At 42.8% G+C, this 26,520-nt stretch overlaps 1 protein-coding gene across 2 annotated transcripts; it reads right to left on the bottom strand.

The window, feature by feature from the left end:
* Positions 1-3,681: 3,681 nt before the first annotated feature.
* kctd5b (potassium channel tetramerization domain containing 5b) lies at positions 3,682-26,309 on the bottom strand. 2 transcript variants are annotated; one of them, XM_056297020.1, is made up of 6 exons: positions 26,019-26,309; positions 15,259-15,367; positions 14,991-15,082; positions 14,031-14,126; positions 10,934-11,059; positions 3,682-4,922 (listed from the first exon to the last, which is right to left on the bottom strand). In XM_056297020.1, the coding sequence occupies exons 1-6, from the start codon at positions 26,238-26,240 to the stop codon at positions 4,893-4,895; spliced, it is 675 nt and encodes a 224-aa protein (XP_056152995.1). In that variant the 5' UTR covers positions 26,241-26,309; the 3' UTR covers positions 3,682-4,892. The 2 variants fall into 2 exon arrangements, with proteins under 2 accessions (XP_056152995.1, XP_056152994.1); XM_056297019.1 differs by lacking the exons at positions 3,682-4,922; positions 10,934-11,059 and adding an exon at positions 13,536-13,816.
* Positions 26,310-26,520: the final 211 nt, after the last annotated feature.

Genomic DNA, 26,520 nt, shown 5'->3' with positions numbered 1-26,520 from the left:
ACGGCGGCTTGGGATTTATTGTTGTATTTTGAAACGTCGACGTTTACCTTTCACTGCGCATGCGCGGTAGCCCCCGGCTGAGCGGATACTTGGTCGGTGTGCATCTCCTGTGTTTAGCAGATCTTTGTCGGAGCCGGACGGTGGGACGATTTGCCTCAAGAGCCTCGAAGCCGCCGGCGAACAATTTATGAAAATTGAATTTACACGAAATGCTTGAAAACGTTCACTAATTTCAACTCAAACGAATTGTAATCGCCTCTTATCTCTATTTATTGGGTACTTGACAAGAGGTTGATATGTAAAACTGTAAAGAGGAGCGATAAATCAACCCCCCCCACGCACAAAAATTTAACATTATTAAAACACGTGTTTAACATATCCGTGATTTGACAAAATAGTTATAATGCTGTCGAGCGCACTAAACAGGCAATTCTTTAGGCGACTATATCATGGGAACGATTTTTGGGAGGGGGGAGTAAGTGACACTAGATGTCGCCATTCGCTTAAGTTTCCAGTCCCGTTTCCATGAGACGAGGGAACGGTCAGGATTTTACTTAAACGTTAATCTTTTGCCCACGACAGACTTAAGAAATACTACCACTATTATACACAGTACTTCATAAAAGTTAAAACAATATTTCAGCCAACGATTGCTCACCGTCGCGAGTTATATTTCGCCCTGTGGCATTAGAAGAGAGACTTTATTCATCTTACAGCTGGCTGAAGAAGTGGTCGTTCTGCATTTCTGTCCCAGGGGCATTGGGTAGTCCTTGCCATCGGCGCCCGGGGGACCAAGTCCAGGTGAACGTCGTGTACAGGGCAGGAAAGAGTTCTGCACCTTTACTGGGGTTCCCTTTGATGCTGGAGGGAACTGGGAGACCACGCCAACTCCACACAGAAAGGCCCACCGTCGAAAGATAACCCACTGGAGCACCCGAGTACACACAGCCAGCCCCTGGGCATCGACAGGCCTGGGGAGAACAGGCGAACTCCCCCAGTGCCAACCCTGCCCCAGGCAGGAGTCAAACCCAGGACATTCTTACTGTGAGGCAGCAGTGCAGGCAATGCGCCACCATGCCTTATTTCAGAACACAAGAGTAGTGATTATCCTTGAAGATTTGTCCAATACGATGTATTAACCACTAGGTCAGTGTTTCTCAACCGGGGGTCCGCGGACCCCTAGTGGTCCGTGGTGTAATTGCAAGGGGTCCGTGAAAATAAAATATCTTTAAAAAAAAGATCCTATGACATTTATAGAAATAGGATTATTTTACTCAAATGTGACAGACCTTTATCTACCTAAACTATAAAGGGTAACAGGACTTTTTTCTCTAATTACATCTGTTTCACAAGTGTCATTTATTGTATTTTAATAAGAGATCTCGCTCCCGTTTGCATTGTTAAAAGTTACTGCATAAAAATTCTGTTACATATATCTGAAAGTTACTGAATACATATTCTGTTTTGTTACATATATCTGAAAGTTACTGCATAAGAATTCTGTTTTGTTAACTATATCTAAGTTACAACTGAAAGCTCGTATTTTCGCCCCAGAGTGAATAAATGCTATAATGCAATTTAAAATGCAGTTTCTACTGTTTCTATCAAATTACAACCCCCCTCCCCCAAGATCAGGTGGAGGGGTCCTCAGGGTAGATCAAAAATACGCAGGGGGTTCAGGACCCCAAAAAGGTTGAGAACCACTGCACTAGGTTACTGAACGTGAATTCTGACCAACAAGGTAAATGCTGGCTATGGAACTCGGTAAAATTGCACAGACACACACACGCATATGAATGACAATCTTTTTATTGGATTTACCTTATGCGAGACCATATAGATCAATCCCATTAACATCACACTTATTTTGTACATTTTAAACATTGCATAAGTTCATATAGAAGTGATTTCTGCAGTGATATGAAAACCTTACTCAACATGATCATTATTCTAATCGAGGAGAAATGATGCATCAATTTCCTCTAATGTGATCATCTATCATGCATTACATTGGTCAGTGGTTTATGAATCAAACTTATTATCAAAATTAACTGGGCACTTAACAATTATTCAGCTACAGATTTGATAAGTTTATGCATCCAATGAAATGATTATTCAAACGAAATGACTCAACTTGACCAGTTTGTGGAAAGGGAGTAACTCAGGGTAATTCAGTTGCTAAGATAAGAGAGAGCTCAGACCAAAAGAACAATAAACAATACACTAGTAACCGAATCAAGCAAACTAGAAAACATGCTTTAAAAATCTCACCGCAGCAAGGCTTGTAATAAGACGACCAAAGTAAACCACCAGCTGAAGCTGATGGAGAGCCAGGGCCGGCCCAAGCCTTTTAGGAGCCCTGTGCAGGATTTGCATTTGTCCCCTGTCCCAGCACCACTTTGTTAACCACACCACTGTACGTGGCCTCAAGCGGCCCCTTAGATGCCTTGGCCAACCCCAGTCAGAGCATCGTTACCATCACAAAAAAAGGGGAGACGAGATTGTCTAACGCTGAAGCAGAAGGTATTTGGAGATGGATTGATGAATAATGTTGATTTTGACATCGGTTAACAAGTCTACTGTCCACGTGGGTTTGTTTTCTAATGGAGTGGCGGAGTGCTAAGTTGCCATCGCTCTAGTCAAACAAGTCAAACTATGTTAAGGTATGTGAGGGAGTGCAAGACAGTATATAACTGGAAGGCTTCAGAATACTATAGCACATGTAAACATATAGCTCTGGCAGGAAAACCACTCCTATTTTGATTAAACCTTTGTGCAGGTCTCAGATTTTGCACTTTGAAAGCCCTTGGTGTGTGTGTGTGTATATCTGTGTATCAAAAAACATGCATCCATACATCTGTCCCTAACAATATAAAATGTTTTTTTTTCTTAGCCAAGTGCGTATGTGTACTTGTGAGTAAAAGGAGGTTTGTGTGTCATTAGCAAGTTTGTATATGTACATAGTATGCCAGCAGTAAAAGTTCACTCATCCCTGACACAAAGATCAACATGTTCATTACACATAAGACATTGGATTTTGGTCATCGGGGGAGGGGGGGGGCAACACCATAAATGATCACGTGAGTGAAATATTCAACCAGTCAAAACCACGCTGAAAACTGGGAACGGCTCTCTATAAAAAAGTGATCTAAAATGCGGTATTTACATTACTTAACATTACAGGCTTAGAAGCATTGTGCACAGTGCTGTTTCCACTGTGGTGCTGAAAACACTGTGTACGAAATCTACACAATTCAAAATGCTTAGAAGAATTAATCACACCGCAGGAAAAATACATTTTTTTTCTCTTTGAACGTAACAGTCAACATCTTAGCCAGCCAAGGTATAGCTTTGTTATTGGATATCAAAAGATGTTCCAGGCATATTCTCACTAAAAGAAAGCTCACTCCGCTTCAACCATAACTTACAAATCTCAATAGGTCTAAAATCCTGTACAAGAACAATGCAAAACTGAACTTAACATTGTCAAGGTTTTTCTAGGTTTTCGTAAAGATCCAGTATAATCAACTTCTATTTTGAAGCAGTCTTTTCTATACAGTGTACAAAACGTGCAGTTCTTTTATGAGTTAAATATTAATATTGGACTTAGATTATTTACATCACAAAATCTAAGGATATGCAGACATTCCTAACCTGCTGCCCTCCAATACAGTTCCCATCCCCAAACTTTCCACACTTAAAAGGAAAAAAAACAAAAACAAAACAAAAACTATCAAACAAAGTGTTCCCTCTGACATACACAGTAAACTAGGTTAGAAAATCTCAAGTTAGTGGGAATGGGGGTCATGGGGGGGGGGGGCGTCTCTTAGGACGATTTTCTCCTGACCGCTTGATTCATCTGAAAATAATAAAAAAAATAAAATCACAGGCCCTAGGACCGCATTTTGTTTGGGGTGGAGGGAAACGGCCCCAAAAACAGAATTCACATTAGAATTGAGTTTAGTTTTGAAATCGTTAAAAGATTTTGGACAGTTCACTGTTGATCTGCAATGAGCGAACATGAGGTGGTCTCTCTAAAACCCCCAGCCACACACATATCCCTGAACAGAACCGCTTTCCGAGCCGTTCCGCTTTACTAACGCCGTTAATTCCACATTACTGAGGCCTGAAATAAAAGTTCCTGTAAACTGCCGAAGATCTGGTTTCGGAAACATTTGCGGCTGAGAGGAATTTGATTGCATATATTCAAGGATTCGTTTTCAAAATTTTAACCGATTCTAAATTTCTAAAGAAGAAAAACATACAAATAAAATGGCGGCCGGTCTTGGTTCTGCCCTGTTAACAGTGATTGGCTGGAAAGCCTTCGTCAGTTACCTTCACAAATATCAAATCAAACCGTCCAGCATGTCTGACATAATGTCAACTCCGTTATTTGGTGCATTTCCCATTAATGGCCCTGCTCTCAACATGTGCTAAATGTATGCATAATTCCCTTCTTAACATCTCTGTTCATTTAAATAACGTTGTTTTGTTGTTGATACTTTTGAGTTATGAAGACCAACGTGATCCCTTACAAGACCCTTGAGTTGGAGGATAGAAGATAGAACTCAATAGAAGACCCTGAGTGAATCATCAGCCTTGTACGACAATGGCCATATTTGAGCAAAAAAAACTTCTGAAGATAACACTTCCTCACTTTTTAGCTGACCAAAAAAAAAAAAAATCTTGCATCTAATTTAAAAAAAAAAGAAGAAAAAAAATCCAGTTTAACTGTACAGGCACAGAAAAAGTCCGTAAACAGACTTATTTACATCAAGGAAATCATAAAAACAAAAACAGAACTCCAAAACTTGTACGCCGTCGCCTTGATCTGGGTTGTGCTGAACTCGCCTCCATGTAGATGATATGTATATCAAAACACCGAGTCCTCTTCACATCCGCGAGCCCCTCTCCTGAAGAATCTGGGGGGGGGGGTGAAATAAAATTAGGAGATGTAAAACAAAATAACAAAGAACACCAACCTACCACATGGCTCGTCCACAGCGTAGACAATACAATGATCAGACCCTTCATTTTTTCCTGAAAAATACTTCCTGGCTGTAATATCACAAAACCTCATTCCAATGTATATACCCCACCCCACTCAGTGGGGTCAAAATAAATATTGAGCATTGGGATTAATCGGCCGGGGAGCAAATCAGGGTCTTGGAAATAAATTTAAAAGCATCTCTGCACAAAACAAGTCAACACCACTACAAATAAGTTGTACTTTATTCATTCACACTTGTGCATTTCATCTGGAGCAGGACAGGCGGGGGTGCTACAGTACAGGGTTGGTACGTCAACCACTCAGAGTCACCAGACAAAAGGGGAGGCTGGGAGCTACTGTCAACCTTGGCCTCATGGAACCACGGTGTTTCAGCCTGGACTTACAAGTCAAAACCTAAAACCCTGGAGGAATCGAGGAGTGACAGGATGACCAACTGGTTATTGAGGTCTTACCCAGGTTAGATCCCTCTTATATTTTAAATTTTCAATAATTACTTGGGACTGATAATGACTACTGTGGTGTCAAGATGAAATGCTATGAAGGCAAGACCAACAACCTGGAGGCCATCAAGTCGACTCACGGAAGAATTGGCAAATTAAGAATGCCAAGTGCAAAAAAAAGAAAAGAGTACAGGCTCTCCAACACAATCAAAGTGCCTTTGAACAAGGCACTAGACCCCAAAGACCAGTCCAGGAGCCTCGTTTATCAATCGCTCGTATGCACAAATTTGTTCTTACACACTCAGCCCTCAAGTTTGACTTAGACAAGACATACAGCCTGGGTAACTCCTGAACTTAAGACGCCAATTTTCTAACCCTGACGTGTTTGCAAGCCTGGGAGACGGGTAGCTGTATGAGGTAGACAACAGATATCAAGGGACAGGGGTTGCAAATAACTGTCGGGCTTTGCCTTTGACTGTAAAACAAACTTGGGGCTAAAATAATCCATGATTGCGTAAGGACACATTTGTGCATAAAAAAAAGTCAATAAATGAGGACCCCCGGGGCCCCATACTGCAAGTACCTCAGACCTCTTTGAAGGTGCACGTGCATGGCTTTCTTTGCATGTGTAAAGGTCAAATTAAAAAGAAGATACAATCCACCATAGACCAAGGTTGTGAGCAACAAGACTAAGATTCTTTCCCCCCCCATAAGGAACAGCACTTTTCCTGTCTGCCTTCAAAGACAGCGTTACCTGTGGAAAAATGTTTATGAAGGCAGCGCCCAGCTGTTAAAGCTTTGGCACGTCCTCTACCCAGGTGAAAGACCAATGCTGTATTAACGGCCGGACGTTACCTTCGAAACCAAGAGGCATTCATTTTGCCTGAAGCCTTCTTTGAAAACAGATGTGGAAAAGCAGTCATTGTTGGCAGGAGGCTTGCAGAGGGAAGCTGGGGAGAAGCAGGGGTTTTGGGAGGGGGAGGGGGCTAACAGAGCAGTTGAGCGCTCACCATTGAGTCACCAAGTGCTCAACCCTTATCAGAGTCATTCATTTCACAATCCGTCCCCTCGTCCTCGCTCTGAGCGACATGCAGCATGCAGACGGCACAGGAGGAGACAAGAAAGACAGCACTCAAATGAATGGAGGAGAAAATGTTCAGGGGGGAGAACAAAGGGGGGAAAATAACATGAAAAACTAACAAGTTATGTTCAGGAAGTTCACATCTGGTCTGTACACAAACACTCCAATGACGACCCAGTCAGAATTCCCTTTCCCCGTTGAATTTGATTGACAGGGGCCAATGACCAGACATCACTGATTTCACATTACACACATGGTGTAGCGTGCCCTCTGGTGGCCATTATGAAAACCAACAAACCTGACGGTACTATTTTAGTCTCGTCAATTGTCCAAATCATCCTTATAGAATGGTTTGAATGTACCATCTCTGGCTATATTTATTTCCGCCAGGCGGTAGCCTGGAGGGGATGATGCATTTGGTCACATGTGTGTTTTTTCGCAGCTAATCTCACAAACTACTGGACCTATCAGCCTACATTTTTTTGTGTAGTTATGACTATATGATGAAGAACCTCTAGTGGTTGCGGTGATTAAAAATCTCAGAAAAACGTTTGTTCTCACTATCGCCATGCTCTCCCCTCATTCACTCCCTAACTCTTCTCGACCAACGCTGCTTTCCGTCGCTACCCGAGTAAACCATGTGCAACTCAGCATCCACGGTCGAGTCGGATCAGGCAGCGATAGTGTCAAAACCAATATATTACGTATTCGGGTATGACTCTTGAAAGTAAATGAGAAGTCGATCGTATTTCGCAAGCCAGCATATCATTCACTGATCCCAGCACAGGAGAACTGGAGGAACACTGGATGAACCAAAAATAATTCACCTTATTCACCTCACTACGATGTGGAAGTGCCATAGTCTCCAATGTTAAAACTCTGCTATAAAAATACCATTCCTTTTTTTATTGTTATTACTTATTTCTAGTTTTTCCCCTTATCCCACCCGATTAACCCAATGGCATATGGCCGGAACTCTTGTCGAATAACTCCCCTGGTTCACGTTTCCACAGGAAGGAGATAGTCGTAACACCAGCTTCCTTCAAACTCGTGTCGGCTGCTCTCGCTATTCTACACGCTGAAGCCTCGCATGGATTGCGTCACCTTCAGGTTGTGATGGAGACGTAGAGAATGCTTTCGGTTGCAGGCGCCCGTATGGGCCAGAGGGGTCGCTGGAGAACGACGAGTCCCCGAACACTACAGCAATCTTCACCCACTATCCCTCGGGTAAGGGTGGCCTAATGCAGTGTTTCTCAAACGGGGGTCCGCGGACCCCTAGTGGTCCGTGGTGTAATTGCAAGGGGTCAGTGAAAATAAGATATCTTTAAAAAAAAGATCCTATGACATTTATAGAAATAGGATTATATTACTCAAATGTGACCGAGACCTTTATCTACCTAAACTATAAAGGGTAACAGGACTTTTTTCTCTAATTACATCTGTTTCACAAGTGTCATTTATTGTATTTTAATAAGAGATCTCGCTCCCGTTTGCATTGTTAAAAGTTACTGCATAAAAATTCTGTTGTTACATATATCTGAAAGTTACTGAATACATATTCTGTTTTGTTACATATATCTGAAAGTTACTGCATAAGAACTCTGTTTTGTTAACTATATCTAACTGAAAGCTCTTATTTTTGCCCCAAAGAGTGAATAAATGCTATAATGCAATTTAAAATGCAGTTTCTACTGTTTCTATCAAATTGCAACCCCCTCCCCCAAGATCAGGTGGAGGGGTCCTCAGGGTAGATCAAAAATACGCAGGGGGTCCAGGACCCCAAAAAGGTTGAGAACCACTGGCCTAATGAATGCCTTACCCAGTGGACGCTCTGGCCGTGACCGGTTATGGCGAGTCTGGGGTACGAACCTCCCAGCCACATGACGAGCGGATTGCAAGAACAGCAGTTTATTCCGCTCAGCCATCAGAGCGTCCATAAAAATACAATTTCGAGTGTAGGATTAATTACACTCAAAGCTGGAAATGAACTCAGTTGCTACAATAAAACATCTTCCATGGCTGAGCTATGTTTTCTTACCATTGCTTTACTGCTTTAGAAAGAATGAAAGTCAATCAGCAGAGCAGCCATTCGCCTTCATTCATTCTATATCATGAAAACCACGATGTTTAAGCACATTTGACATCTTTTAACGAGGGGTTTGAAATTATGATAGCCTGATCTCTGTCATTTCATGTCAGGCTTGGTCGCTTTCGTGCGAGTGTCCACCAAGGAGGCTGCACATCCTCAGACTGATGGGCAAAATGTTATTTTTTTAACTTGAGCACTACATATTAAAAATGTTGTTTTTCATATTTCCCGTTCAAAAGTCTTATAATGGCAGGAAAAACACTGTCTTTTTGTCCGTGTATGCATGTACAGTGGTGTGAAAAAGTGTTTGCCCCCTTCCTGATTTCTTATTTTTTTGCTTTAGAAATGGCTTTATAACCTTTTCCAGACTGATAGATTTCAATTACTTTGTTTCTCATTTGTTCCTGAATGTCTTTGGATCGCAGCATGATATCTAGCTTTTGAGGATCTTTTGGTCTACTTCACTTTGTCAGGCAGGTCCTATTTAAGTGATTTCTTGATTGAGAAGAGGTGTGGCAGTAATCAGGCCTGGGTATGGCTAGAGAAATTGAACTCAGCTTTCCAAAGATGTGATAAACCACACTTAATTTATGTTTTAACAGGGGGGGGGGCAATCACTTTTTCACACAGGGCCATGTAGCTTTGGATTTTTTCCCCCTTAATAATAAAAACCTTCATTTAAAAACTGCATTTTGTGTTTACTTGTGTTATCTTTGTCTAATATTTAAATTTGTTTGATGATCTGAAACATTTAAGTGTGACAAACATGCAAAAAAATAAGAAATCAGGAAGGGGGCAAACACTTTTTCACACCACTGTATGTAGAAGGGGAGATACGTTCGCCTGGCAGAGATCTGCACTCTACTGAGTGCACTCTTCCTAGTTGAGTAATTATTTCACTTGTGACACATCAGATAGATTGAGTTGGGTAATGCCTGCATGTTAGTTAGCAAGCTTACACTACGTAGCAATTCTGGGCTGTGGATTGTTTTATATACTTAACGGCTTTGTTTTTTTTTTTAAATTATTATTATTATTATCTTGTTGCCTGTATAGAGAAAGGCCAAAGTCACTTTATGTAACAGCTACAGCTGAGATGAGTCCATGACAAAAGACAAGATAATTGACCAAGACAATAAATTTAGTAACAAATCAACAGAATATTCACTTTTAGCTGTGATGTCATTGTTTGGACTTACACACATCCATTTCATCTTCCTCAGCTTTCTTTTCTTCTGTCTCAGCTGTGGTATATTTAGAGAACTCAGACACGGACCTGCGGGCCTAAATAAAGCCGCTAACCTTAAATAAGTAAAAATAGTTTTCTTCTGAGTTACACATTATTTCTGATCCCTCTCCACCCCAGAAAGGTGCTATGACTCTTCTGTGAGATCCCAGTCTTCATACTTTGTTCTTGTATTCTATCACAGCATAACTTCTACCAACCACAGACTCATATATTATCACACAAAAAGGATAGTGGTTGGGTTGCGTGAAAACTGCACATGCAGTTCAAAATCCTAATCTCCTCCGACTGCAGAATTATGCAATAGTACAGTGGATCAGGATTGGTGTGTGTGTGTGTGTGTGTGTGTGTGTGTGTGTGTGTGTGTGTGTGTGTGTTGCCCAAGAGGATTGGATCCACACAGGGACCTGCTGGTGGCAAATTTAATTCCTAAGGCGGTGCCTGCTGTCTTGCTTCAAAAGCCTCTAGAGAGTCCTCTCCGCTAATCCACAAACCTGTGCTGTCACGGTTCCTCTGCACACAGATTATGATGTTTAGACTTTTACCCCCCATTTCAGGTCAAATCAGACATGACATTAATCTTAAAGCAGGGATAATGCCATTAGACCTCCGTGGTCTCTGACAGAAAACAACAAAACACAGCTGTTACATTCCAAAATCCAAATGGGTTCAGTGCTACTGGCTGTGAAAATGGTCTTGACTGGTCAAGTTCAAACGATCAAATGTCTCTTTTGCTCTTTTCAATTCAGTTATTGTACCAGTAAAAACATTAACTAACTTTATAGTTTCAAACTGTGTTCTCTCTCTGCATATGCTGCATACAAGGGCAGTCTGGTCTGAGTGCAGTGGCCTCAATGCACTCCTTCACAGAAGGCCTCCATCGACAAACCTGGGCTACTCAGTGCTTTCCCCAGGGGCTGGAGGTTCATCAATGCTGTGCATTTAAAAACATCCAACACAGGCCATCATTCACAGACGTTTACCCCTGATGGATTTTTTTTCTTAACAAACAGCTTAACCGCCAACGTACACAGACAGGCACACACACCCACACACAGATGCTCACCTTGGCCTTCTCACTGGGCTCACTGTTGGTCCCATATGATTGGTTGTGCAGCTCCTTGGAGACGACGCACAGGAACTCTGCTTGGTCCTCGTTTCCATAATTGTAGGAGGAGCCTATACTGACCAGCTGTTAAGACAGAGACAGAGAGACAGAGACGGAGAGTGTAGTTAGTCTCAGACTAAGTAAATCCAAGGACTGGAGTGTTTTACAGAGGAAACGGAGAACTGAAAGGGAGTAACCAACAGCTGGGCAGGCTAGGGTGTCTGCAGGTCTCACCAAGTTCAACATCAATACCTTTTAAAATAGAAGGTAGGATCAAATTCATAGCAAAATTTGATGCAAAATTATTATGAAAGGGAAAAAAATGAAACAGGTCAAATTATGGATCTGGGTGACAAAGGCCATTTCAAAAGAAAAGCACAACACAAACAGAAATATTCTAAAAAAAAGGACATCTGGTTGGACTTTACGGAGACACCAAAAAAGTAATTTTAAATGGTGCAAGACTCAATAAACTTGAACACTGAGGACCTGCCAACACCCCGAGATGGAAATTTTAAGTTGGGGAACAAAAAAAAGAGGGTGTGATCTCTTTATGAAAGGTCAAGACAACGTCAGCAGATGAGAACAAGAGGTGAACAGACAAGCTTCATATATGAAAATAATTTCTGAAAAAGGACACCTGGAAAATCTGAGGTCTACAGCCCCAACGTAAAAGTTAAAAATAGCTCAAAAACCACAGACAAGAAAAAGGGAAAAGGTATCAGCGACTTGTTCTGAGGATAGGGTCGGTGCACTGCTTCAGCCACAGGGAGGAAACATGCTGCGTGGAGGAACAAAAAAAAAAAATCAAGGCGGGTAACTGGGCTCTTACTTTCTTTTAATCATGACAAACAAGACTCTGTGTGAGTGAACTGTTGAGTGGAATCATCCATTTATCACCGAATAAATCTGTCAACGTCAATATCGTAAAACACCAATTCCATCTACAGCGCGATGACTTTGAACAAAAAAATCTCTCCAATTTATATCACCGTTGAATAAACAGTGATGACCATTTATATCATCCCTCATGGGCCAAATCCTATTGATATTCCAATATATACCTTGGCTCCTGCTTCTGTTGTGGAAGACATACACATTTACTGAGAAGTCTCTCTAAGACGGCAAACAAATGGAGGCAGAGAACGCCTGGTTCTGGCCAAACGAGTTACTACAACAGCGCTCATCCCTCATTTCCCAGCTCAACAGTGTCTCATAACTGTGGCCTCAAGTGGAAATGAAAAACGGTACTGGGGAATAAATCTCTAATCATCTCTACCACAACCTTTGACAAAAAAAAAAAGAAGATACAAAGCGACATGAAGGAGCAGGAGAAAAGGAACAAGATTACAGATTGATAAACAGAAAACAGCCACAAGCTAAAACATTCACAGTGAGTAAGAACGTCATGCAGACTAACATTCTACCTTGGAAAACAATGGCTTCCCCTCCATATCAAATGCTTTTAGCTCCAATTGTTATGTGCACGCGTGTGCGAGTACACACACACACACACACACACACACACACACACACACACATATGCACATGCACACGCACACGCAGGCTAGATGCATACTCTGTACTCAGGTGTGCATGTTCAGACAAGTACTGGCTCATTAGCCTCTTGTGCCAGTTTGTTGTTGTTGAAAGACCTGAAAATACGAGTCAGTTTTACAAGGTAAACTTGTACTCTAACCTCTGCAGCAGAGAGGCCCTTTCTACCAACGAGCTTGCTTGGATTCAACATAGTTATCACCATTAACTGACTGGTCATCATAAGTCATTACAAAAGTAACTATTAATTGACAAGGGCTGAATAATTTGAACCCAACAGGCCTCAGTGGCAGTTTTGGATGACTGTTGACCACAATGTAGCTTGACAACAAGAATGGCTGGAATGATGGAACTCTGGGGGCGGGGCATGAGGTCAGCTGACCCCCACCTCTGATGACTGCCCTGTGCTGGTGGATGTCGAGGCTGCTGTAAGCTTTGCATAAGGGACTGTGTGGTGCTAAGACTCTCCTGCCTGATACGGGGAAGCAGATTAAGCAGATTTCAGCTCTGTTGGGCCCCCATCCCTGAGGGGTGAAACACACACACACACACACACACACACACACACACACACACACACACACACACACACACACACACACACACACACACCAGCTCTAATGGCTAAATGAGCATGCTCTCCAGGCAGTGGGAATAACATCTCGATGAGCGTGGCTCAAGACAAAAGTTAATGGGAAATCGGTGCCAGTACAGTAAACAGGGGATATTTTTCTCAGTAATGTCTTAGTTATTGGGTTAAATTGCAGTGTAGCTAATTTAAGATTACCGCTCCCCACTGGTTTATTGACAATTCTAGTCAACCAGCTAAATACTGTCACAAAGCCCTCAGAATAATCACCTGGCTGTCAAAGCAAAACACAAACGTTAACAAGCGGGAACAAAGTGAACGGGGTATGACTATATGTATAGAAAAGAATAAGCCAAAAAAAGTAACAGACAAGGGAAAAAAAGGTGGCATGTTATCTTTGACCCATCGGTGAACAAGCATCACACACCAACACTGAAAGACTCAACTGAAAAATGGCCGACAGCTGTGTGTGTTGGGTATAAGGACCCACGCGGGCAAGAGGTAGGGTGGGGTTTGCATCTGTGTGTGGATAGATGAATGTTTGGGACCATGCAGTGAGCAGCCTGTGGACACAGATGTGTGGGACACACCTCTCCGCTGCTGTTTGGCAAAGCGGACTCCTCTCCCTTCACCTCCCTTGACACAATCAGCAGAAACTCTGACTGGTGGGCCCGCCCGTAACCTATACTGACAAGCTGCAACGACCAATCAGAGCACAGAAAGGGATGCCCGCATCACGTATGCGCACAGAGAAAGACGTGCTTGTGTTTTGTTTATTTTTTTATTCTTGACTTAATCATTATTTTCCAGTAATGAGGCTTGGATTTCCTGGTCAATGTGAGGAAGGCGGGGCGGGCAAAGCACAAGACAAGGAGGACTGCTGCTAGGACTCAGTGGGCGGAACTTTACCTGCTCAAACTTCCAGCCGTCCGACATGGTGGACACCATCTGGGTCAGCTCCTCCTCCTGGCACTGTAACACCCGGTACACATGCTTCACCGGAGCCTTGGGGGGGTCAAAAATTCAATCAACTTCATTGATCCCCAAAGGGAAATTGAGTAACTTCTAAGATAAAAATGATTACAGAATAGAGAAACGTAAAAAAAAAAAGTGATTTAGACAGAACTGAAATCGAAGCGGGTCAGTGATAAAAATGAATAGAGAGATAAGTAAGAAATACCCAACAGCTGACAAATGACAGAACAGGACAAACTGTAGCTGATGTCAAAGCTGCTGTAACAGGTCTCCACTGGCATGGTGCGACTAGTGGACAATATAAACAAGTCAGTGTTTCTAAACATTTGGATGTTTTCCATTGATTTGTTATGGCTAGCTTTCCTCTTGAAGCATCTGTCACTTCTTGCCTGCTTCTCTTTCACATAGAGTGTGAGTGGGACAGCTGTGCACCAGCATCTTTGGCTGTTTTGCTGTTTACAAGATGTACCCAAGTCAGATGTCTAGCCTTTGATAAATTTCAGTTTTCTACATGGTCTTTTGTGTCCTGTTTTAAAAGATTTCCAAACTAATTTGTCACAACCCCTATTGAACAAACATTGTCTTTTTCAGATTTCATAAATTTCTGCACTTTTATTTGCAACAGATTTAGAAATGGACTTTTGTTGGGAACAAATTCTTTGTCAGGCTGGCTATGCTTAGCTCTTTCTAATAGTGAGCTTTTAAACAGTAGGGAAAACAGCACGCGTACACACACACACGCACACACACAATTAATTGCAAATACAGGCATGGTGAGGTAAATGGAAATTCCACATGTACGTAGGTTACAGCAATATTACAATACATAATGGAAATAAATATCTTCAAAAGAAAAGTAGCATAGCAGCTTCCCTGCAGAGGAATCATACAGACCTGTGATGTTTTGCTGTCACGTTCCCTGATCTTGTCCTTGATGAGCTTAATTAATGATGTGATATTGTAGAATTCAGCTTCTTCTAGCACACCTAGAATAATTCAAATTAAAAACACGCATAGAGTCATACTTTAAGTTGAGCTGGCCTAGCTAGCTTCAGGCAAAGTGCTACAGGCCATAGGGGTTAACCATTATAGCAAAGATGGCCATGGCCTTGATGATCATCTTGAAATCTATAATGATCTCATATTTCATGGAGAGACTTGCCTTCTTCTGCCAAATCCCTGTTGAGCACCAGTTTGCCATGCCTCAAGTAGTTGAGCACTGGTCCGAAGTATGTTGGGTCTCTGTCTATGAGATAGGCACCAGTTTCATCCTGAAACACATAGGTGATACAAAGTTTAAATGCAGTTCAAAAATATGTTATCAGGCGTCAAAAGGCTTGGTTTCAGTCAAGACAAACAATGGACAGGCCTTGACCAAACATATTTCAATATCAAACTGATAATTGGGAAGAAAAATTCAACATAGGGTTAGTGTATGAGCTCATAATATCTACAAAGATTTAGAAACACCCCCCCCCCCCCGGTTCACATATAGTGGAAAAGAAAGAAAAGTCTCTTCTCTATTCCCACAAGCCTCGGGTTTGATCGTCGCTCCTTCCCAACCTCTGGGTATTCCCTATTTCTATAAGTGCTGTGATTAGAACGACTCTGTCTCGTGGGGAAATGTGAGGTTAAAACAATTAGAGCAGAACAGAGAGAGATTTGGGACAGCAGGTTGAATCCACCGAGGGGACCTGGAGGAAGCCCTGCTAGCTTATTAGCTTAGTCTGCTTTGTGCTGCACGGTTAGCTTAGCACAGCTTTCCAAGTTTAAAACCAGGTACGGTTAACAATCACAGCTTTTAAAGCCAGTATTTTTTTTTATTCTTTATTCAGGCAAGAGAGGATGGAAGAGGTTTCATGAGATGTCTAGAGGACCTTTACCAGAACACACTGCGGGGACTGAGGGCCCAAAACAAATTTTGTGCAAACTGACAAATAGGATGGGATGTACAATTTTGCATCAAGGCAAGTACATGGCTTCAGGAGAAATTTAGACAAATTAGCAGCTGCACTGTCCACTACAGACCTTCAAGCTTTTTTTATACAAGATCACAAGGTTTATTTCATACCTCCGCTACAACCAAACATGCAGTCGAGTCTTCAGCGAGGAGCAGACATACTCGGTCACACCTAGCCACTCTTCACATGTCAAAAGACCGATGGGCATTCAACTCAAAACCCATTTTCTATGTCATAATGAAAAAGGGTCCCAGTGCGTTCCGTTGTAATGAATCTTGGAACCCTCTTGTCTGGCTGACCTCCTTTCCTTGTTAAAAATATACATCCAAGGAATCAAAAAGGAGTTCTATTCTGGTCTATTCACCATCTGTCACTTCCTTACGCTTGTGCTGTCATTGAAGTTTTAGCACAAGTAAAGGTAGGTCTACAGGTAAAGCAAGGCTACAACCAATCTCCAAAGAACCACTTTATAAAGAGGATCTCATTTAGAGCAAGACTGCTTTAAGGTGGTTATCCATTGATATTTCTCTTTTTGAATTAACAGAACCAGCTGGGGCTTGTATGAAAAGTAATCCAAAGAAAAAAAAGTCAAAAATAAAAAAAAAACTATTCAATTCTTTGTGTTCTCAAAATAACTGATTTCTCTAGTTTCTATTTGTTAACATTTTAACAGCAGTTGAGTTAAGAGGACATTCTGTTGAAAACATTTGCTTCGCTGGTTGGTTGTGTTGAGGTCATCGCCAATTTTTTTTTATCTAGGAGACAATTTCTGATTGGTGATCACTGTTCAGCTTCTTTCGGTTTGGAAGATCGTTGAAGGTCTCAAATTTCAGTCCTTAGGGCTTCGCCCCTTGGATAGAGACAGATTCTGTGTAAACTTTGGAAAATGTAAGCAGGTAGAAATACCTGATCCACTGGCCAGAGAACAAAGCCCCTGGCAAACAAAGTGCAACTTCACCAGCGTTTTCAATTCTCTGCCATTTTTGTTATATTTCTTCAATGGGGCTTTGTACCCGCTTATTTCCCAGATTCCTACATTCAAACAGGATAGAAGCCGGGCCGATAGAAGGATCTTGTTGTTGAAAAGACTGACATCCCTTCAACAGACTTGGCTCTCACTCTCAGTCCTCACCAAAACGATGCAGGAATCACAGCAAACTAAAATCTACTGAGTTTGAAAATGGCAATGTCATTAAACATACAGGGCATCTGCTGCCCATTTGATCCAGTCTTGTTTTTATTCATATTACTGACCAGGTAGATTACATATTACAGAACCATAGAAGTCAACACTCAGGTAGAAGGGCAACTCAATGTACACTACATGGCTCAAAGTTGGTGGAAACCCAAACATCACACCAATATGTGCTCATTGAACATCTCATTCCAAAACCATGGGCATTAATATGGAGTTGGCCCCCCTTGCATTGACTAAAACAACCTCCACTCTTGTGGGAAGGTGTTCCACTAGATTTCGGAACATGTCTCCTGACGAACAGTTCTTGCGCTGACATTGCTTCCAGAGGCAATTTGGAACTCGGTAGCGAGTGTTGCAACTGAGGACAGATGATTTTTACGCACTACGCACTTCAGCCCTTGGTGGTCCTGTTCTGTGAGGTTATGTGGCCTACTGCTTCACGGCTGAGCTGTTGTTGGTCCGAGATGTTTCCATTTCACAATAACAGACTTAAAGTTCACTGGGGCAGATCTATTAAGGCAGAAATTTGACCAACTGACATACTGGAAAGGTAGAATCCTAATGTAATGTAGCGAGTCTAGTAAAGAACAGGGAATAGTTAACGCTGTGCAGTGGTTTGAGACTCAAATGTAGTTTGCGAGCAGTGTGAGCATGTGCAAAATCAGCAGTAGTGTACACAGTAGCAGCAACACATGTAAAGAAAACAGAAAGCCACTTTATTTTTGTCATTGTACGGGTTACAACAAAATTTGCTCTCTGCATTTAACCCATCCTATTGTATAGGAGCAGTGGGCAGCTGCAGCACCCGGGGACCAATTTCAGTTCTTCTTTCCATTGCTTTTTGTATGTCCCTTTTGTACATATGTCCCAACGTGGCTCCTGTTAAAAGTTGGAAACTGAGAATGCTCGCACAGACTGGTCATTAAACATTACATGGTGTCAGAAGTCAACCATGGCAAAGTTTCCACCACCAGACAACTTTAACTTCCATCATCCAGAGCTATGGCCTGAATGGAAGCACAGGTTCCCCAGGTACAAAATTGTGACTAAGCTCGACAAAGACGACGAAGAAGTGCAGGTGTGTACTTTGTTGTAGTCAACTGGGAGTGAAGCTGGACACATCGTTAAAACCTTTGTCTACACAAATGAGGGGGATGAAAATGTGTATGAAGTCATACTGGATAAACGAGACAAATATTTCATGCCTAAAGTTAATGTGATTCACAAGAGGGCAAGATTCCACCAGTGGGTGCAGAAACATGGTGAAAGTGTGGAGGCATACATTATAAGTTTACATGAGTTGGCAGAGAAGTGCAATTTTGGCACCGTGAAGAATAAGAATTAAAAGACGGGCTTGTGGTCGGTGTCCTGGACAAAGAATTGTCACAGAAACTGCAAATGATGTCAGACTTAACCCTGGAGAAAGAATGCTGAAAAGCCAGGCAGTCGGAACAGATCAAAGGGCAGATTTCTGAGAAGAGTGCAGCCACAGTATTGTGTGAGGTGACGCGCACACACAAATGAGCTTACTCCATGCGGCCAAAAGGTGCATTCAAACCAAGAGAGGAGAGACTACCATGGAAGCTATAGGTCTTCCAGGCAGCAGCACTTGGGCATGGGAAATACAGTTCAAGGAAAGTGTTTGACAAGTAGCACACCAAGATTGATATTTGCATGGCATGATACGTGGAGTGCTGCAAGAAAGGCCACTATGCTTTAATGTGTCACACTCTACAAGTCAGCGATGTGTTTACAGAGCAAAGGAAATTAGAGAGATTTTTCCTGGCTGCTATTACTGTGCAGGACTTCAATACGCTGTGGCCAGTAACGGTACAACTCCAGGATAGTGATATAGAGTTCAAAATAGACTGTGGAGCCAACACCAGTGTTATTTCTCAGCACACTTATGAAACATTAAGAACAAACTGAAACTGGAATATTCACAAACCATATTGGATTGTCCAGGGGGCAGGCTAAAAAAACAAAGACAAATTTAAAAACTTCACTTACTATAAAGGGACAAAATATCACTTTAACATACATGTTGTCGAAGGTCCTGCAGTCAGTAACCTACTTGGCAGAGAGGCGTCAGCAGCCATGGGTCTCATTCAAAGAGTAGAGGAGGTGCTGAACGTACTCAGTGAAACTTTTGAAAACAACTCCAATAATAATATAACTTGAAAGATGGAGCAGGACCGTATTCTGTCACCACAGCTCAATGGGTTGTCATACTCCTACTCCTCAAGGTGAATGAGAAGCTTAAAAGGATGGTCAAATGTGAAGTTATTGAGGAGAAAACCGTAATGGTGTGTCCCAATGGTGCCTATGCACAGAAAAAAATGGATGAGTGAGAATATGTGTGGGACTTAATCACCTCAATGAAGTCGTGGAGCAAGAAAAATATATCTTACCCACTCTGGATGACATACACCCCAAGCTGGCTGGTTCAAGTGTGTTCTCACCGCTGGACACTGACTGCTACAAGATTCTGGACAATTCCCTGTAGAATGCCAAACTTACAACTTTCATTCATCACACCATTCGGAAGATATTTCTTCCACCGCCTTCCATTTAGAATCTCTAGTGCTCCTGAAATCTTCTAAAGCAAGATGAATAATCTCCTCAAGGACCACAAAGGTACAGCAGCTTTCATGGACAACATAATAATCTATGGAGAGACCCCTGAGATGCAAAAACAACACTTTAAGAGAGTACAACAAATGCTCAAAGATGCTGGGTTGAAGCTCAAATGAGGAAAAATGTAAACTGAGACAAACACAGATCCAGTTCTTAGGCCACATTGTTGAAAAGCGTGATGTCAGACCTGACACGGAAAAGGTAGAGGTCATAAACATTCAGCTGCCACTTCCTCAGCCTGAGCTTGAGGACGGAGAGGAAACGGACATGGTAAACAAGGCAGAAACGGACAGTGGACAACAACAGTACAAAAGAAAAACAACACAGACACCAGCTGCTGTGACCACATAAAGAGGAAGAGTTGTTTAAAAGCCATTTCACTTGAAAGACTTTGTAGTTAGTATATAAATTGCTAATGACGCAGAACGATCCTCAGCATCTACGTGGGCAACTGGTAGTCTACCCAAAAACCTTAGTTTAGGTTTATGTTATTGTTTTGAATAAGAAAAGGAATCACTCCATTAGCACTGCAACAATTTGAGAAGAGCCAATATTATTGTTCAGTCCTGTTTAATAGCCTCTTACAGAAGAGTTTATCAATTTCGAATTTGCTTTATTTTACACTTTTGATTTATTTTCCGAAATGCATCTTTAGTTATTCAAAGGAGGGGAGGTGTAATGTAACGAGTCTAGTAAATAATAGGGACTAGTTAATGCTGCGCAGTGGTTGGAGACTCAAGTGTAGTCTGTGAACAGTGTGAGCACACACGAAAACAGCAATAGTGTACAGGGCAGCAGCAACATATGTACGTCCCAATGTGGGCTCCTATTAAAGCTTGGAAACTGGGAACACTCACACAGACTGGTCATTAAACCTTACACCTATGACAGAGACATGCTGAAAATCATGGAGCTCTTCAGTACGACCCATACTACTGCCAATGTTTGTCTATGGAGTCTGCATGGCTGTATGCATTTACCAGCAATGAATGCAGCTGAAATAGCCAAATCCACTCATTAGAAGGGGTGTCCACATTCTTTTGGCCATATCGTGTATGTGTGGGTGTGTATGTGTCAATGGACAGTGTTTGCGGAGGATGTGAACCTATGTTAGAAATACAACCCATACCCTGGTTAAATACGAATCATGGGGATGACCCTGCCAGCTTTGGGCTGAAGAGACCAATTCAGAAGCTCAAGTGGCTCCAGGAAGTTTGCACCCTTGATGTACACAGAACTATGGGAAGATGTGTATGTGTGTCTGTGAGTGAGGGGTCCTTCCCTACTTTGTGGGTGATAGTGACCCCGTTTAGAGAGAGCAGTGATTACAGGGGTCCACTGGGTTGTGATTGATGTGGACCCAAAGGAACACAAAGGAGACAGTGTTTGAATGAAAAACAAGAGCCAGCCTCTCTCTGGGGGCCCAGGCAGGGAGAGCCTGGGCACCCACAACAAACAGAGGGGAGGGGGCGGGGGGGGCAAGAAGAAGACTATGGGGGAAAGAGGGCAGGCACTGGAGAAAAGAACCGATGAAGAACAAGGAGGGAAAATTACTGAATGTGCTAGCTAAGGTTAGGAAACAGGATGACTGAATTGAATAATGGTTGATTAAACCAAGTTCATCATTCATGGGACCTGGGCTGCCACTGTGAACACATATAAAAGAAATAAACGCCCAACAGTTGCATTGATTTTCAACAACAGGCTAACCAAAGAGCAGACCAACCTCAGAAGGCATCTTGAAAGAGGGCTTATTTGCTATCCGAGTGAGTTCATTGATAATGATGTGGAGACACAGAACTCAAAACAAACTGATAGTGGCTTTCCTGTTAACATTGTTTACAGCCTTACAATTTAAACTGGAATTTTGATCACTCTTTGATGACTTGGTCTGAACACCACAGGGATAAATTTATACTTAGTCTTTGTAATGCCATTTCTCAGATCTGATCACAAAGACCAGGACTAATGAAACTGCATAGACACCTACCATCAAGGAAGTTCCAAAATGTAAAACGTACCACCAAGTAGTCCATAGGATCTGATGTGCAAAAACATGTCTGGAGCCCTCTCTTTCAAAGAAAACTAATAACAATTATGTTAAGTGTTATAGGTATATTCCAATCATGGTCACTGACTCCATGGACTTTCAAAACTCAAATGAAGAAAACTAACGAAGTCATCATATTTTAAACTAATGGGGTAGCCAATCAAAGGTTACTTATGTTGCAGTTTTACAAAAATCATTTATTTGGCAAACAATTCAACATTATATATGGCCATTTGGCCAAAACCATGACCCATAGTACTATGGGACCAAATCCCACTTTAGACAGAAGACGCCAAATTACAAGCCTTACAGCTTCTAAATCTAGTTCTGGTGATCTAATAGCCCATGATAACCCATCGATTAGGCTTGTTAGGTGGAGCGCAGACATGATGCCGTAAGTGTTGTGAGCTTCTCATCTCACTGGAGACTGGGCATCTAACAGGGGCCAGTTGTGAATGGATTCCACTAGACTCAAAGTGAAGAAGGTAAACAGCATCTAATCACAGGGGTGGAGTTCAGAAAGAGGAAAGCTTTGCCTCATAACCTAATCATTCTTCTTCGACGCACAATAGACATCCTCCCACAGGAAATACCACAGTGGCCTGGTCCCCCGCTCATTAAGGTCCAGCGAGGCTCTATGGACGGGAAAGTGTTTAAATGCCTAAAAACTCTGGCACGGCAAAATTCAATGCCGCAAACAAGTTTTGGTGGTCTCAATACAGAAAATAAGACACCACTTGGCTTTGTGTATTCAATCTTAAACTTCATACAGCCCAACCAAATATAGCCTTGCTTGTCGACTATTACAAAAAAAAACACAAAAAAAACCATAAAATTAACTGCATGAAAAAAAAACCATTGTTCACACAGTCACGTGAAACTGGGCCACAAATTTGCTGAGGCGGAGGATAAAAGAATGAGCGGCTTATTAACGGACGCCTTCACTAAAAGCTGAGCTGGAATATGAGCACCCTGCGGACACAGGCCTCAGAGATGCTGCAGCGGCTCCTCCCTGTGCCACATGACCACGGCTACTTAGCCTAGCCAAGTGGAAGTGTGATCCTTGTAGTGTGGAAGCCAAAGTCCCTCAGGAGCTCCAGTAATAATGGTATAGTCAAACAAGCCTTCGTCCTGACTGAATAATACACACAACCAGAGGCTTCGTTACACCAGACCTCCTCATATTTCACAATATTTAACAGCGTCAAGTTTGACCTCAGCTTTAAGGGACCTTCTCCCACCAGTCCCAATGTTTTCTAAGTCCACGTCATTTTGCGGAGGTACGCAACCAGGCAGTGCATTTAGCTAAACAATTTATGATGGATGAATGTTTTAGGCACCAAATAACAGCTCCTTTCAGAAGATCCCTAAAAGCCTTTCCGTCATGAGAGGCAGTTAAGAGGCTCAATAACCAAGCTGGCACACAGGAAATCACTACTGCCTAAAGCACTCTCTCTTTCTCTCTCTAAGACAGACAGAAAGAGAAAAGCTTAATGTAAAATATTTTCTCTACTCTCTTTTAAAATGAGTCAACAGGGAGACCAAAGTAGCGGCTGGCAACATCAACATCAAGCTGCGACCAATCCCATCAGCTGTCTGTTGTGGGAGAAGCATTGTGGGGCTGGGCTTGGTGTCAGTGGTCTGGAGGGATCCTAGCTTAGCCCTGTGCTGTGCTGTGTTGTGCTGAGCGCCAGCCACATGGAGGAAGCAGTGAAGAGATGATATCGCCTTTAAATATTTACATCCCCACCACACACACACACACACACACACACACACACACACACACACACACACACACACACACACACACACACACACACACACACGACACTAAATGTGACCATATTTCCTCACATGGGGCGACCGGGAGGGAACCTTCTCAGCCAGTAAATGGAGATGAATACGGGAAGAATTTGAAGCGAGAGGAACAAGAATTCCATGTGATGGAATGCTTGAAAAATTGATGCAGTGCTCTGAAGCAGAGGGCCGCATCTCCACTTGAGTGGTCCTGGGCTGGTCTGAGGAAAAGAACTGAAACAAAAAAGGAGGGGAGGGGCTGTCGTGCATGGTTCAGCTTGGTGGGGTCTCAAGACATCGAAGGGACTGTCAACAACTTTGTGACTCATCTATGCTTAAAAGATGCTCATGGCATGAATTAGTCAATGCTGGTCGACAAACACCGTCATCAAAGTTTCATAGTAACCACTGCCACGCCAACATGACAGAAACACGGGGGCATTTGCCAAGTTTGGGTTAAAGACAATAGCGGAAATAAAAAGCCTCATCTGTGCGTCAACTGCAATGAGTGCCTGTGTATGTGCAAGTGAATTTCCTCCACCTTCACCCTCCAGATCGTCCCAATGTGCAAAACAGGCTTCAGTCAACAACATGAATAATGCAATCCCTCTTCAAGAGTCCTCCTCTAGTACTTCAGCCTTTGTGACTGGGGAGTGAGACATTCGTTTCCTTAGCTGGGGAAACAATACCAAGCTTTCCCTCAAAAACACAGCACTCGGGTTAGCCATCAATCCCCACACTTCCCCCTGTCACGTGCAAGGTTGTGTGAGGTGACAGGAAGATTCTTTATTGGCTCTCATTCTTTTGTGGAATGAAGTGATGAAATATTTCTGAAGTCTAGCATTGGGCTGGGAGTCAAAATCTATACCCAGCTGTACACATAACTCAGAGCTGCTGTTCACACGTCAATGGCATTAGGGTGCAATATGCACTTAAAAACAGGGGATTGAGATGATCTGATCAGTTGCTTATAACTGGGTTAAGTAACGAAAAGACAAGCTGATTATTGAGAGATAAGGAGATTTGCATGAAAATATAAAAAGCAGTCAGACCCTCAGCTGAGCATATAGGACAGTGAAGATTAAAATGTATAAGTGGATAAGAGCAATGAACAATAATGGAGCAGTGAAAGGACAAAGTCCAAAACATCGAAACAGGCGTCAGTACATAGTGGACATTAACGGTGGTGGGTCAGTTTAGACACACACTGCTGTTACCGGCAGATGGACAAACAGAGTGGCCCGATTCTTGCCCAATGCAGCCTTTCAGGAGGGATGAGTGACATCATCCATTGGCCCTTAACCGTCAGCGCCTCACCCCACTTGGCTAAGACTTGTGCACTCACCCAGAAGTCCATCACAGACTCTAATATAGCATTTTTGACATACACTTTTTGCACGGAGATATTGTGATCCTTTACAGGACCCTTTAGAACCTTTCCCTACTCTTTATACAGCGAACCTTTCATAATATCAGTATTAGGTGCGTGCTGGGCTTACTGGGTGTTCTGTGATTGTCTTTCTTATTATGCATTTAAAATCCTGCACAAGCAACAGATTTCCTATGCGGGACAATAAAGTGATAAGTTGAGTGATTGATTGAGGCTGCTTATGGCAAACTTGCCGAGGCCAAGCCGAATTGGGGGGGGGGGGCACTCATTGCATAGGATTACATAGAAAGTGACTGGGGTTTTGGTTTTTTCCCCTCCTCGGATGAGCAGTGGTTCATTTCACGAAGTGGCATCTGATAAACAGTTTAATCGGCCGTATTTCCACACAATCCCTTGGCTATTTGACATCTTAATGAGTTTTGTACAACGCAATAATTGTATTACTTAAGTCAGCAAGTCCTGTGGCAAAGTAATTAAAACAACCAGACAGTTCCTTTGGGGCTCACTTATTTTGATAAATTCATCTTGATCGTTTCCGTGAACGCAACATTACAAAGACACAAAACTCGGGCCAGCGCGTCATGCGGTGGGACTGTCGGAATCTAGCTAACGTTAGCTTAGCGGCAGCTAGCTGCACGGAATAGCTAACGCAACTCAACTGCAACGGAAGACAAAAAAAAAACTCAAACTTTTTTCACCGAATGAAATAAAAGTGGCTGACAGCCGACAAGAGCAAATCCTTACCCTGCCAGCTCAGTCAACGCCGGACCCGGCGAATGCTAACAAGCTTGACAAAAATAAAATAAAAAAAAATGTAAAAAAAAAGAAAAAAAAAAGACATGGTTCGCTTTCCCCGCTAGCGAGCTAACGCTAGCTTAGCATTTACCTTATCGGAGTCGAGCTCGGGGTCCGCCTGGCTCAGCCTGTACAGGAACGACTTGGGGTCCCGGCACAGCGTCTGCCTCGTCGTTAAAAAATACGTCCCCCCGACGTTCAGCCGGATCCATTTGGACGCCCCGACGTTGGGCGAGTGGTTTTTCTCTCCCGCAGCGTGAGCTGAACACCTCCGGTAAACGGAACCGCTAGTTTCGGAGCTGTTTTCCGCCATCCCCTCTTCTCTCCGCCCTCGGCTCTGTGCGCGCGTCGGTGACGGGGGAGCTCAGTGACAGCCGCTGCTCCGGGCTCCACACTCTCACGCAAAGCAGCGGGCTGAACTCTGACGGCCACTCCTACAGCGACCCCCCGCCAGTGACAGCGCACCGTCGGTCATCGCACGCATGTGGGACCTGCTGATGTCTGACCTATCGACGCCGAACTGGGGCAAACCATGATTTGCAGAGTTGTTACTGCGTAATGTTTAGTGCTTTTGAGTAACGTCGCCCAGTTGA

The sequence above is a fragment of the Lampris incognitus genome, chromosome 17 (assembly GCF_029633865.1).
Source record: "Lampris incognitus isolate fLamInc1 chromosome 17, fLamInc1.hap2, whole genome shotgun sequence".
Lineage (NCBI taxonomy): Eukaryota > Metazoa > Chordata > Actinopteri > Lampriformes > Lampridae > Lampris > Lampris incognitus.
This window is presented reverse-complemented; position numbering and strand designations above follow the sequence as displayed.